This window comes from Spodoptera frugiperda, chromosome 15, assembly GCF_023101765.2.
Source record: "Spodoptera frugiperda isolate SF20-4 chromosome 15, AGI-APGP_CSIRO_Sfru_2.0, whole genome shotgun sequence".
Taxonomy (NCBI): domain Eukaryota; kingdom Metazoa; phylum Arthropoda; class Insecta; order Lepidoptera; family Noctuidae; genus Spodoptera; species Spodoptera frugiperda.
The window spans coordinates 8,169,568-8,185,752 of record NC_064226.1 but is presented as its reverse complement, the minus strand read 5'-3'; the positions used below and the strand labels follow the sequence as shown (position 1 = coordinate 8,185,752).

At 35.5% G+C, this 16,185-nt stretch overlaps 1 protein-coding gene across 2 annotated transcripts in view; it reads right to left on the bottom strand.

Annotated features, from left to right (window-relative positions):
- The window catches only part of LOC118270293 (uncharacterized), a 42,288-nt gene that overhangs the window by 8,222 nt on the left and 17,881 nt on the right, over positions 1-16,185 (bottom strand). For both annotated transcript variants that reach the window (XM_035585821.2, XM_035585829.2), the window contains exon 3: positions 3,633-3,697. In XM_035585821.2, coding sequence (XP_035441714.2) covers positions 3,633-3,697 — 65 coding nt within the window. The remainder of the gene's footprint in view (positions 1-3,632; positions 3,698-16,185) is intronic.

Below are 16,185 nucleotides of genomic sequence, written 5' to 3'. Positions count from 1 at the left end.
GGACGCGGCCTTTAAACCGCTCCGACGTGTTTGCAGAGTTGTTTGCACATTTTTTTACATTCCCGTCCTTTTATTAAGCCCTCCTGTAATACCTACCTCAATATAGGAATAGATATATCTGTGGAGGCGAGTTCTGGAGTTGAGATTTTTTATATCTTTCGTTCATAAATATTTCATAAGAAATTCTTTCAAAGTAAGCTAATTTTAACTTTAGAGAGTTACCGAAGCTTTATGTAAGAAGTTTGCGGTAGGTATAAAGAACGATGACACAACGAACTTAACCGAATGCATTGTTATTGTACCTACAGCTAATTTACAGGGAACGAGGTTTCTTGTTCTTTGAAATATAATCAATGGATCCAACAGCGAAACTATGAAATGGATAAGTGAAAGAAAGTGCAATCGATTTCACTTTCAAAACTAAATTAACTTTCTCCAGTGACATGTCTTACGTAATGTTAACAAAACAAGTTAGTAATAACCGCAACATTTATATCTGTAAAGGTCGGAAGGCAAATATTAACTAAACTAGTCTTATCAACGTTACATTATTTCCTCGCGACAACACTCAATGGCCATCGGTTTTCTCTCACGTTATGTGCATCGGTTATGTTTAAATGACACATTATGCAGTCATAAAATTAATTAAGTAATTAATTTCTCGTCCGCAACGGAAACTACAGCAGCTATAAAATACATTCCTTGTGGTCTGCACTTAAAAGCTACCTGTGCGTATAAGGCACAGCCGTTTTTGCACCGAACTTTCTTACAGTGAATGGTCAGCAAGTACATTCAGACATCGCAAAGAACGTACTTATAGCACAATGAATAAAATACTTTTCCGTCGGAATGTGGTTACCTTTCTGTAGCAAGTCAAACAGGCCAAAGCATGCCCTGGACTCGTAAAATATACACAAACTCCATCTTGTGAATTAAAACCTTATGCCCTTCACATTTAGACACACATCACTTTAATTTAAAAACATTTTTTGTTTGCTCTTCAAAGGAAATGCCGAGACTTCCAATTTAAAAGGCAACCGGATAAATTAATGCGCCACAAAATATTTGAGGCTAAATTGCAGTGTAATTTTGATTTTTTCCCATCTACAGAAAGTATTTCCAACGAGCATGCTCTAAAGTCCTTCATAAACGTCCTGTGAGTTGAACAAAATGAGGGTGCCTTCCTTCCCTGAAGTACGTAGGCGATGGTATCTGACCACAAATTGACAGTCACTTTCAATCATAAAATGAGTCTGGTACGATATGCAAAGCGGTGGCTAAACAATGAAAGCCGACGGGCAGGTCGTGGTCGTCACTTTAATGATCGTGCCGCGGGATTCCAGCCCACCTTACTTTCCTCGAGGGAATTTATTTGAAAGTACTTTTATGTTCAGGTTTAAAAAATACAATTGTTCTCCGCTTCATTGAAAGTCGTGGTCATGCAGTTGAAATGTTTTCAAACATATTTCATTAGTGGCATGTGTTTCAAAGTTGCGCACGCAATCAGCACCTAAGGCTAAACACTTCTAACGATTACTAACGAGAGGTATTTACAACTACGCCAATAATTAATATCGTGCCGTAGTCAGTATTAAAAGTATTGCAAAATCATGATTAGGCCTAGTATTAATTTGCTTATCCAACAAAATGTTTAACGTAAGAGTCTTCTCTATCTAATTTATCGCAAGCGTGCAGCGATAATAATGTGTTAATGCCAGGTCATTAAGTTCAAATTTCAGGTTGTGCAAACAATAAATTGTTACAAGATATCTTATAGTTTTGTTATAAAACAGGGTCAAAGAGGACCGATGTAATACGAAAAATATTGAATTTTAGTTACATGTTACGAGATGAATGAGTCAAACTGTTCTCATTCTCTAATAGTTTACTATTGTATGACAGAACTTAATCCAAGCAAAATCTCTATTGTGAAATAACGAACTCTGGTATTCAAAATATCTCGATCATCGTTGACCTTTTAATATAATAATGTTTGTACATGTTTCCTGGTAACTTTATGTAATGTTGTAAAAAATAGTACAAAAACTAGTATCGAGTAAGTGGAACACTTGAAAGGTTTGAGTTTGTTGTTATTTCATCCTGCGGCACGCTAGCAATGCAGTCCAAGCCTTGCACCGAAACTGCATTACGCCATGTGTTGTGCCGAAGCAGGTGCGACCGCGGCCGCGCCTGCGCAAGGTGCACTTTCACGCCCCGAACAAGGATTCTGATATAACTATACTCAAAACTTTGATAATTTTGCGACCATTAAGGATGCGATAAATAACAAGTTTCTCTATGGGTTCAATAACACTACTCCGAGAAATTAACATAGATATATTTTGAAATGATTATATATCTCTAATATCGTTTAATAGAACGAGTTCCAACAACATCGTGGTTTCTTATAAAATAAATACTAATTTTACCTCTATATTATGCCTAAGTATTATTATTATCAGACGCTAATAATGGGTTAGCTGTATTCTAAATAATGTAATTTGGACTCAACAAAGCCATTAGCTTATGTATAATTATTGCAACACAAACAAATCTCAGATACATATTAATAACTAAGTATTTACCGTTACTTCGACCATCTATCAACGACTTAAGAGCACTGCGTGTCAAGAAACGAGTTCGTTAAAATCACATCAATTTTAACTTCATTACTTCATAATTTTCCGATTAATTGAACAGCAATCTGCGCATGGGCAGCCTCCCTCAAACCGCGAGTATTTGATATGCGCCTGAGTGACTCAAACTAACGCGTGCTGCATTAACCACTTTATCACACAACTCTATCGGAATTCCTAATACTAGTGGATTCTAGCAACATTTATGTTGACGATTAATCTTCTTATGTAACACGGTTTCTGAGAAATACAGAAGCTATTCAGGTCATTACTTTTCGTGATTAAAATTCATAACTTGCACTTCTTTCAAAGATTCCATTCCGGTGAGTAGGACGAAATAACTGCACTCTATCTTACTGAAAAACTGTTCCCACTTATTCATATAAGAAGGCACATTTATCTACCTACATACGGTACCTAAACCGGTATGGATGCAGGAGAATGCAGCGTAACGTTTGTCCAAAAAATATTTGGTCTTACATGAGATTACGACAAATTACAAATATCTTTTTCCATTCAAAGATCGTTTGGCGTTAAAGAAGACGCATGCAACTACAACCGGTATCGTCATAACACCATTAGCATTTATTAAAGTTACAGAATGCAGTGAAACTGAACGTGACTTTTGTGACCCACTGGTCGAAAAATTGCATAATTTGTGAGAGGATTCAGATACCCCATCACCTAATTGACTCATACGTATCTTGCAACAACTGCTGTCTGTTGGTCGTGCGTGTACCCGGATTTAGGTACTGACCAGTATTACAGAATTAACGGGACATCTGATGTTCTTGGTAGCGATAAATCGCCATGTTGATAAAAGGGCTTTATAATAATTTACATCTTTAATGGGCTAAAATTACCTTTGAGCTTCCAAGAATAGCCCTCAGGTAACTTCGATAGTAGTTCGTAAGGATATGGCTACAAAGACCTCTTTGACACTTAATAGCTACACCTATGGATACCTATCAACATATGTATAACATAGTTACTCACCTTCCCAAAAGCTCCTCTCAAACGATGATTTTCGCTCTTTCTTCTTGATAACATCAACAGGTTTCCTGAAAAAAAAGAAAAGTAAACTATAATGAGCATGAAATTCAAAAGTAGGCTGTGTATGTAATAAATAATTATTTCGAGCCGCTCTACTACAGATTTCATGATAAATGGAAGTATGTTTCATGATGTATTAGATGATAGTGATAGTCAATCGCATTAAAATCAGGGTAAGTTACAGTCACGCTACGAAAAGTAACTGGTATGCGTACAAATGAATAATAAAATGTTTTGCAATGATATACGTGTGAGTGAACAGTTTATTTACAAAGCGAGCAAGTAATCGAATGAACGTCTGTTGTGCACGCTTCGAGCCTACACAGCGGGTAGTGATTTATCGCGATTCAGTGTAAGTGACCAATTTCTGTAATAGTAACAATTAGCGGCGGCGGGTGGCGCCCGCTCCCGCCTTCTGCCTCGACACACCGCCCCGCCATTACGGACACTCAACCGACAGTTTTAAACCATTTATTAGTGGAGAGCGAGAGTTGCATATTTACCAGATAAACTGAAAGGAAAAAATATTGACGTTTTGCAGTAGCGTGAACGACATAAACGTCTGAAAGTACATGTTATAAACTTTAAATTAAGTTCTATGGCACGTATAGTAACTTGAATGGTTATTTTAAACCCCAATTAATATTTCCGTGCCTAAATCTAATTTTAGATATCCTTACATTTCTGAAGTTGTTCGAAATTTCAATAGTTTGAGGCTACGAGACGCTACGTTGCAAAACAATGAGTTATGTTCGCAGCCTAAATCAACGTTAATTATTCCAAACTTAATCAATTTCAATCAAAAGCGATCATATAATTTGCAGCGAACGAGAATGTCTCAATATTCTTGGAATTTATTCTACAACATTTGACAACGAATAACATCGAAAACAGGTCATCGGCTGTCTTTATCGAAATGTCAGGGTCCGCGGCAACGAATGGAATCAGAATGCCAACAGATTGGCGGAGTCGAAGTATGAAGGCAACCGATATCATAGGACAGGAATTTCTTCAAATATTTCTATGAAACATACATTCATGACATTCACAATTCTTTCATGTTCAGTATTCTTAAATGTTTATTATCACGAGAAGGTACCACAATACATACATTCGCACCAATATTTTTACAATAAAGCAAGTTATTTACGACTATAAATACACGAGGTCATTCGCAATAACAATTTATAATGTCCAAGCCGCATAAAAGAAAAATAAAAATCGACTGAATTATATTGAAGAAATACGTATACATTAAACCAACAAAGTGCAAAATCACTGCGCATTCCTTTATTGGTATAAAGTTATTTTTACGATTAAACGATAACCTACACAGGAGAAATACAGAGTGATCGCGAAAGGCAAAATGGAATCAAGCCTAGCCTAACGTAGGCTAGGCTAACCACGTCGTGACTCCCCCCGCACTCCCCCATTTGAGAGCCGAGGCGACGCAAGCGCAACTTGAACGTTCTCGTTCACCGGAAAGCCTTCGCGATATTATTCAGTTACAAACTCCAAACTACTTGATCACCTAAACCTTCTTTAGTTAAACCGGTATCAGATCATAACTACTTTATCGCATAAGTCCCCTCATACGTTCGGCTTATACGGCATTAAAGTGTTAAGGCCACATGACTGCATCTATCACGACATTGGCTTTCTTCAAGATCAGACTAATTGATTTAAATCGATTTGCACCGATTTAAAACGGTTCCGAAAACTATATGAATATTTATTAAGGTTGTTTTACAAAACGTAGTAGATTCAAATTAACGTTGGCAGCAAACTAATTGCTATGATCAATTAGGCATAACGAATTTGAAATTAGAACCTAAATTAGGTACGCTACAACCATTTTACAGGTAAATAAATAGCGTGCAAGAAAGACTTTCGATCTTAAATGAAAAAAACTGAACCTGAAAGTAAAATTTCTATTTCTAAAAATATTTTTTTCTTTTTCAAATCGCGTCTAAGTATGAAGAGATTCTCGATTCGACTCGTACTCGTATTTCATTGACTATTTTTTCCTGGTGTCCACGTTTCTAGCAGTCTGCATGTAATTTGATCATTTAGAATTCAATTAAAAATATATTAAGTGCTACAGACGGTTTGATATTTCGTGTCTCGACTCGCTGGAACGTTGAATGGTTTTGTTTTAAGTGCCCAATAAAATATGAAAAGAAATGATATTATTAACCTGTCTCGTGTCGTGGTCTAGTATTAGCCAATACGAATACTTTAATTTCTATTTTTATCGATGGTATGTAAAGGTATTTATTGTCCAAATTGGTCTGCTATGAAAAATGTTTGTTCTTTCTCCTTGATTTTTTCCCAATTAGTTTTTGAGGTCGCCGGTCGAAACCAGTTTAGCTGAATGTCAGTATTTTACGTGGAGCGTCCGCCATATATCCTCCACAACCCCCTAAGGATGAACACGTTCTTGTTTAGACTATCCCTGAATTACAAATTTGGAAAGCTTATATCAGTTATTTTTTAAACTAGTTTGTGAAATATAATTTTACTAGCGACCCGCCCCAGCTCTGCATAGGTGCAATGGTGATATATTATACATATAAACCTTCATCTTGAATCACTCTATCCATTAAAAAAAGCGCACCTGGAAACCGACTTATTTTTTTATAATGTAGTGATATTTAAATCTAAGTAAATATGAAGAATTTTTTTACTGAAAGTACATTGTCATAAAGGTAATATTACAAAATGAAATCTCTCCATATTTACTGATATTTCAATACAAATGTATGAGCGCACACTGCACACTGCATAATTATTAAAATGTGTGTTTACCAATCTTCTGTGCATACATACATACATACATACTTATTCCTGCATACATTTATCTAGAAGGTTTTCGTTGCATACACAATTCAGATTGACAACTTCAAACGGCCAGCTGTCTGTACCGTGTTTGTAAACTATCACTATGAATATAAATTGTCGAAGGTAAACACCATTAGTCCACGAAATTCCTGAACAACTAAAAGCTAGCACCTCGCTCAACACCAAAACAAACAACTTCAAAACGAATCGTACAACTCTGTTTATTTAGTCTTTTTGATTTGGAAAAATATATACTTTACTTAAGTGGTAACTGCGTAGGTAAGTAAATAAACGGTAAGTATTTCATTAATAACATAATACAATCAATCTTTTTAAGAACGCTAATGTAGGTTACATTTAGTTTTCTTTATTTCTATGTTAAACAGATATATGTGTGTTACTATCTTAGTCTTTTAAATAGGGTCGAGTATATGTTATCGTTATTGTGCCATATAAGACTCGATATATAAAAAGCCTTTTACTGCAACGGCAACTAAATTCCTGTCTGTACAGACTTTCCAACAAAACGGAGAACGACAGAATCAATTATCTAAAGTACGTCTGAGTTTCTACTACGGCAGAACTTTATTTGCATTCTTTCCCATTGATGTCCCAATGAGCCATTAAAGTATACACACGTGCACACATAGACATACTACAATTTGCATTTAGGAAATATAACTCAGTCATATTCAGTCATAGTATATCATAGTATATCATAACTCAGTCATAGTCATAACTCAGTCCTTAGCAATTGTTTTCTATACAAAATCGTTGCTAAGGAATAGTTAAAGAAATCATTAAATGACTCTGAGTGCGGTAGTAAGTGTATTCATGTGAAAGGTTATAAAATATAGCAGCTGGATAAGCAGGGTGGGCTGAGATCTCCACGTTGTTGCAGGCTCGATACCGTTACCAAGCGCCCGAGCTACACTTCGCAGAATCACTGCATCAGCCTCCACTTCATTATCCACAGATATATTACCAAGGGTTACCGGTACCTGCATTTGATGGATCAGACACGATCACACGACGAAAGCCTCATTTCGAGCCAGTTCTCATTCTCATGTCAATATTTGCAATGAAAAGATTGATGGCGCTTCGTTATCTAACAGTTTATGGGCCATTTTGAACTGTACATATTTTATACTGTTAAATTCAATTCAATGTATTTATTTCATAGATGATTTACAGGCAATTTTATACTGTATAGTAACTGGTTAGGAGACAAGATTGAAGAATGAATTGCTAACTGGGAACCTTTTAAACGGTATGGAACTAAATTAACTCTTACTTATAACTAACTAATAACTTTCCTATCTCGTTTTATGGTTTCGAAAGACCATTAGAAAAGGTGGTAAATGAAGAAGGTGATCAAATGAAAGCTAGAACGATGCTAGTCACAGTGACAGATGAGGCTCTTGATGGTATGGAGACTTGAGATGGTTTCAGTGCAGTAAGAATCTCACATCCCCTAGTCTTTTTCTCCAAAAGTTAGATGCTTTTTAGAGGTTTTTGAAAATTATCACTAAAATGTAAAACAATATGGCATGGCGTTTTATTTTTTGTAAAACATTCAAGACATGTATTAACACGTATAATACGTATCAAATAGCAACAATACCTACTCAACATATAACAATATCGAATACCTATACATATAATTGACTTAATCGTCAACTGGCGAGCGCGAATCTCGCGAGCGCGCGAGTTGGCACTTTTCGATTTTGCCTACTTTTTTTGTCGTCAACTCGCGCGTCTATATAATTTGATGTTTTAATGTATAGTCAGCTACAAAAACGTTATAACAAATTCAATTTGGTTAGGTACTTACCTACTATAAATGTATAAAAACTTTATGAAATTTGATTTTTAAAATAAAACAAAATATACATCGTTTTTATCTATATAAAAAAATCAGCGTATATTTTTACTATGGAATAACACTGTATATGTGTAAAATTGCCATGTGGTATTTATTTTAAAGTGCAATCGCACTATAAGAAAGTGAACGACAATCAAGTTAAAGTGAACAAAACAATTAAGTAAAGCCATATGTTTATTCAAAAAAGTAAAATAGTAAGAACAACGAGTTAATCTAAGGTTTAACTAATCAAGATGCCTGATAAAAGTAACAGAACACTTTGAGAGTATTACCCGAAAATTTAATTGTTATAAACTGGGGTAAGTTTATAACAATTAAACTTTTCACAGTACATCAAAATCACTAAAAACTTCCACATTTTCACTCACCAAAAATAAAATCATTTGTGAATTATTTTTACCGAAAGAATCACTATTTTTCAATATTTTCAATTAGGGGTTCAACAACCCATATTATTTTTTTTGTCGATAAAATTAGATGTAGTACTCAGCCTTAACGGGTTAGAAGTCCCAACCCTATCACATTGAATAATTATTAATAGTTTTTGTTTTCAATCTCTTTTTATTTGACTGTACTTTACATAGACGCGCGAGTTGACGACAAAAAAAGTAGGTAAAATCGAAAAGTGCCAACTCGCGCGCGCTCGCGAGATTCGCGCTCGCCAGTTGACGATTAAGTCATATAATTTATCCATTTAAGTCTCCAAATAACATCACAAAAGTATTTATTGAGCCTGAGACTGTGGACGCCCACTTCATTGCTATTTTCGTTTTTGCAAATTGAATCCCACCAAAGTAAGAAGAAATGCGCGTTAAATTTTCAAGGACGTGTCGACTTTTATTTATAAATGGCTTTCGTGTCTATTAATTTGTATTTGCATGCAATAGTCACAAAAACTTAGCATTAAATTTTTGTTAGAAATTATACCTAAGGACATATGTATTGTTAGTATTTAAGTTTAAGGTTATACAATGTCGTTTTAGTAATAACAGACTGTTTCTCTATTTTACTAGACCTTTAGTTTTTAATATTTAACTCCAAATGTATATAACATAATGAAAACACAATATGAAAGATTTTTCCTTATAGGTTAATCTAGATTTCACTACATTAGCACCTTCGTCCATAAATACCTAAATGAAAAACAATTCGCTTCCAAGCACTTTCGGAGGCACGAAATTTTCGTAGGATGTGAAAATTTAAGGGATCGGTGCCGCGCCCCTCCTTTGTCTCGAAACACTTAATGACTGTTAGCTGAAGATACAATTGTTTGTACATGTAAATGACTAAATAGCCCCCTTATAAACGGGCCAGCGAACAAGTCGATAAATGGAAAGTGGGAGAAGCGTGCGAACAGGGTCGAACGTGCTATTGTCACCGCAACGTCACTTTGCGATATTTCCTACTCATGAACATAGTACACAGTGGCACACACATTATAGGTGAACGTATATGAACAAGATCAAGGCGCCTCGTTCACCGCTTCCGCCTCTCCAGTTTGGAATTCCATACATTCGCCGCGTCGATACGGGTTAAATTAAATGACAAAGTTAGAATGCGGCGTTGTACGCCGCCGCGCCGCCGGCTCGCGTTATTGCAAATATTTCATTTATTAAACCTACTTCTGTGGAGAGAAAATAAGTTTCTTTAATAAAACGGTTTTGTTTAGAACAACTGTACCTTTGCGAATGTTGACGTACATATCGATTACTGAATTGTTGTTCATAGATAAAGAGCATGTAAACGTATGCTCTTCAGAATTTAGATAAATAGCACTTTGCATGTATGTAAGTATTAGATACCTACGTTATGTCTAGATACTCGTACCTAATGACATCAAAATCTATTATCCATTTTTACAAAAGTTAGGTATTGTCTATCAAGATAAATCACTGCATACAATAGACACAAGCATGACAATCAACAAAAGTACTTTTCTAATCAACCCACTCTTATTTCAAGCCTTCATTTCCACTGATTGGAATGTCCATATTATTATAAATGTTATTCAAAATTACCAAAACAGACGTAGGTATGTCTATAATACTCAACTAAAAGATGACTATAATTTGCAAATTCTACTTACGATTATCTAAAAGCAGTCTTACGTGGGCGTAAAATGCAAAGCCGATAAAAACTGAATGTCGATAGCATCGCCGTGATCGATGCCCATGATTATCATCACACACGAGAGAAAGTATGGACAGATACAAACATAAATTTAATAACAGTATTAGATGTATTGGATTGCAGAGACGGCGTCTGAGAGTTGCAGGGCCAATCAGTGCGGGCGACGGCGACGCGGGTACCGTTAGCACGGGCCGCACTGTCCGCGGCTGTAGTACCCACATCAGAACATACAGCCTACTTAATAACTGATAATGGACCACTCGTGTAAGATAATGTACCAATGACAAGATTTATAAATGCAACTGAACACGAAGCGATACGACATACTCGTACGAGCAAAACGAAAATCGTGTAAGTGGAACACATTTTCGTTACACTACATCTCAATGAGACCTAACTGCGCTATTTGGAATTCAATGACAACAAAACCTAGTTGAAGTCGGCGGCCAACATTTGCGACCAATAAGTGTTACACGTACAGAGGTACAGACGCTAACAGAATACGATTGTAAAACTGAGAAGATGGTCCGTTAGAGAGTACACGACTGAATGACCTCGAACGTTGTCTCGCCCAGCCTAGCCGCGGTGACTTGCACATTCATGTAAAACAAAGTTGCTCTAATAATAGATTATATGCAGTGACCACGCCCAGTCGCATTCTGGGACAAGTCAATATTGTGTACCTACAACGATCATTTACATTACACCTATCCATTATGAAGAGCGGTCGAAAGCTCTGTAAGTTCTCATTATTATGGTATTCGTTATTGAGCATGTTTTCTCTTTCAAACTAGTATGTGGGTCATATCGTGATCGTTATTGCTTTGATTATCTATAAAAGAACATTGCCTTTACAAATATGTGGGACTGAGACCAATTCTCTCGGAGACGTTTATTGCTTAATAGTTTAAAATTCGGTTCCAATTATTTATTGACATCGATAAACGGTCTGTAATCAACATTCTCTTAGTGCGGATGTGTTTTATTAGCGAAATCTCGAACGAACGCAGGAATAATGAACAAATGCATCAGGAAAACCAATCTAAATTTCTCTTTTATGTTCAATGCCTTCGTTTTACGGATTTATGGCTTATCCTCCTTCTTCCGAAAGTGAACGATACAACATTGAACTCTCCCTCGAATCTATATTTACTATGTATCAACATCAAGAATAGTAAACTATGATTTCTGAATGACAGCGAGACTGCAAAATCAACATCATGTAATGAACAAATTCAATATGAAAGCTCATTCCTTCTCTTAATGAGAAGAGTCCTTTAAGACCCTACAATTAGCAAATAATGGCGGCTCCACCTTTGTTAATACAGCCTTACACCAAAACAATAATTGTGAAAGCTGAAACGGAGAGAAAATACCGTCCTTAATTACAAATCTGCAGTTCATTACAAACAATTAGCTGTAAAATCAGAAATAATGGCAACCAATTTATTCATAAGTTTTGAGACGTTATAGATGTATCTAAAATTCATTGAATAACAGCTATTTGTAGTAAGTTCCAATAACTATAAACTCGTGAAGTTCAGTTGTTATGAAGTAAGTTTGAGGCAGAAGTTACAACGTATAGCGTTTGTGCCCGGTTACATAGAGCTGGCGCGTCTGTATGGCGCAGGGCAGACGGCAGGCGCAATGCGGTAATTATTGCAGCCGTGCTCCAAGGAACTATCTTTCGCAATTATACTGGCCATCAATTAACGACAATAAACTTAACAATCGAAGAAAATATAAAAAAAAATGGTTTAAGAACTCTATACAAACATCTAAACTCCCTAACCATATTTTAGAAGTTTTATTTTTTTGTCGCATCTCATAAAACATAACAAACAATTTAACCTAATGAGTGTTTGTAAATAGAATATGGCTGGTGTCAGAGCCTTTGCAAAAGTAAACTACGGCGATTTGCATATTTTTTTTTCTTTTAAATTTCGCCGGCGACCCCAATTTGAGTCCATAAGCCCAACCTGACCCATATAACTTGACCGATATTTTAAAGTAAATGTTCCGAAATTCATCGATGAAAAACATCAGCTCGGAAAAATTGCCGTTGGAGCACTTTACACATTAGTAGAATATTACTGAAGTTGAAAAACAAAGTCTACTAATCATCCAAAGATTTAATTAAGGAAATAATGAAAGTTAATTATGTAATTGTTGGGAAACTTCAGCAATTTCAAAAGTGGAAAAAACAGAAAGTTATGCTTTTACCAAAACGTAGAAATTTCCAAAGTCTTTAGATAAATCTAATGGAAATGGACTTTTAAGGGTTAGTTTAAGACGCAGACAGCGCCTATCTCTCGTGCAGGTACGGGCTAGGATGCTGCCTATCCTGAGATAGATAACATCGTGAATAATGCATACAAATAGGGTGAGACTGCGCAACTAATCAAATTCTATGAATATGTAGAGTGGCCGTTTATAGTGTTTGAATTTATTTAGTGGAGCTTTACCAGAAATGTAAGGATCGAAGTGTTTACTGGCCAGTTCCGTATAGAAAGTGTGTACCTAATGATTAACTATACGCTATTAAATTGAACACTTTTATGGGGAGTTACAAAATGCTATTAAAGTCCGTCGAGAGAACGTTTTTGGGTCGCGCTTGTTGTTAAACGTGTAGTCAGCGGACAAAACGAGTGTGATCGATTGTTTGAATCCCCGGCAATGTTAACTTTCTGTACTAAAGTACACACCAATGAGATGAAAATACTTTCGTTTGCTGTGAAAACATATTTGCATAATGCACAAAAAGTGTTTACTAACAAATACAATTCTGTGCCTTTCTGTATACTTTATTTTTATTGAAATCCTTTACCTTTCTTTGTTTTGGCATTTTACCGACCAGGTAGAGGTCGATGGTCTTTAGTTAAGATGGCTGAATATAAGAATTTCACGAGTAGTGACCGTCATCTAGTTTCCACACCTATTAGAAAGGATATGACATTCTGAGCTAAATTGAAATGACTACAAATACTTAAGTTATTTATTAATATGAGATACTTAATTAAAAAAGTAAAGTATTTATTCTAAAACTTAATTTACGAGCATATAAATTACAATACTAATATTGTGTGGGAGGGTAACCGAATCTTTCTCATTCACGTTGTAGTATGACATTTTAATATAATATATTAATATAATTAGCGATGTCCGGAAATTGTATCGATTTAAATAAATTAGCGGTTCTTTGTTAATCATAAATAATAATAAATTAGCGGTTCTTTGTTATAAATGGTCTCGTTGGTCGAACTAGTCGCAAGCGTGTATGCTGAGTGAAAAGTATTAGATTCCCGGGTCGGTAAAAATATTGTTAAGATTTTTCGACTCCTGAATGTAACCATATTAAAACCTTTGTTTTTTTGTCAACAAACAAACAAAGTAACAACACATAACCTAGAATTGCTTATGCAAAAGTACTCACTCGTGGGAATCTAAACTGGTGAAAAGTATATATTACATCAATAGGTACCACCTTTGTGCATCCTTTCAGAAAATAAACAACCAATGTTAGGTTATTATCATAGATTATAAACTTAGTCCATGGTTGTTATAAACAGTAAGATCACGGACATGAAGTAATGTACCAAGTGACATCAGAGGACTTAGTACTAGTTTGTTTTACATTTAACGAGATCCCGTTCGGCGCTCTGATTGGCCGGCTCGAATGAACCCACCAATCAGAACGCCGAACGCGCTCTTGTTTCAATCTCGTTAAACGTAAAGCAAACTCGTACTAAGGGTACAGGTGATGGAAGTATCACACATTTTATGATGTCACATCTTAAGTCTGCATGGGAAACAGTCAACAAGTAACGACATGAGTCATTACTCAGACCTGAGTAATGTTTACAGTAACCTCAAAGGAAAAAATGTAAATAACATACAAGTACAAAGAGATGAATCGATAGACAGATTTAAGTGTGACTTCATTGATGATCAAATTGATTAATATGCTAGAATTAATTTTAATATTTATATCTTGTGATTATAAAATTCTTTGATGATAAGATTAAGAATACATTCGAGAACTGCTTTACAATAGATTACCCAACATTTAAGTGCATATACCAACATATTCTAGAGTAGCAATGTTACTGCATTCGTTGCACAAAACGCTTCAAACGTAGACTCGAAACGTGAATTTCCAGTCGGAGATTACGCAACGCAAACTCGCACGTTTACAAAAATGCCAAATATACATTAAGATGTACGATTACATATAATGATATCTTTTTGAACATAACACAAATGTGACTCAGAATACTAACTTTAAGTTCCGTGTGTTTTTACATTACAACATGAATACCTTCACATGACTTCTTCATTGGTGTAGAAGTCGCAAGCGTGACGTCTGAACACGACATTTTGACTTTGATTTCCAGGTTTCGTAAGGATTTTATGATTGACTGGATATTCAGTGAACGCAAGGTGCTGTTGTGTATTCTGTGATTAATTGTCAATTCGGTTTGGTGACTGTAGGACTAAAGTTTATAGACGTCGCTTCCAAAAAAAATGCCCCTTTCAAAACTGACTTTTCTTGAGAGGGGAAAATTATCCAAAGACGTCTCCCGCCTTGGGTGAGGCGAGATGTCAGACTGACTAAAAACCACCCTGTTCCTACTCCTGCTTTTTGAGCCGGAGCCCTGGTAACCCGTTAGGTAGTCCGCAGCTCCAAAACTGACATAATATTTAAGTTCAAAAAAACCATCCTATGCATGTGCATACCTGTTTATCTAACTAGGTACCTTTATAAACCGAAAAACAGATGTGTATTACAAAGAGTACTAAAATGATTTTTTTTAAGTACCTAATTAGCAATAGCTACACAGCCAATTTGTAGCAATCAGCACTATTCGTGCAGCAATATCACATATCCCAAACACGTTAGTGTACTGTTTACGAATTGAATTTCATAACAAGCTAGCATTTGCAATCAATCGCTTTTAATAAAGAAGAAATCTGATTCGATCACGAATCAAGAAACCTAAAAAAAGAATTAGGTATCGATATAAAACAAGATAAATATATTCAGTGGATGTCCATAACGGTGTCTTGACCTCTTATTTGTGCACAAAAAACGTAACATTTTCCTTAAATCCGTGTTTGGCATATAGATTGGAGATCCTGTGCTTTTGTTACTGTGCAAGAAATACGATTGTTTACTAATCCGTACGAAGGAACGCTTCAACTGTTATTCAGATATCTGACTATGTTATGATTTTTCTTTCGTCACAGCAGAAGGTTTATTTACCAAAAGAGTTGTTTATTTATTTACGTGCTTAACAAAACTGTAGTAAAACACATATTAGGTGCCTACGGAGATGGTCGGATCAAAATCCAAATTTTACTATAAGCGATAATAATCAATTAAAAACCACAACTTGATTCAATCTCACACCACTTTATAAAAAAGATAATAAAATAAAACCTTTACGAAGAAATGCGTTTATGATTATTGACACGAGTAAAACGTAGCGTGCATAAGGTGCATAAAACTGCACGGTGAACATGTTGTAAATCTTCACCAGGGTGCTGTAGACAGGCCGGATATTAATTTAACTTAATATAACACGTCTTTCTAGGTTATGCACTAGATGCAGAAGATATTTATTAAAAAGCCTAGTTAGG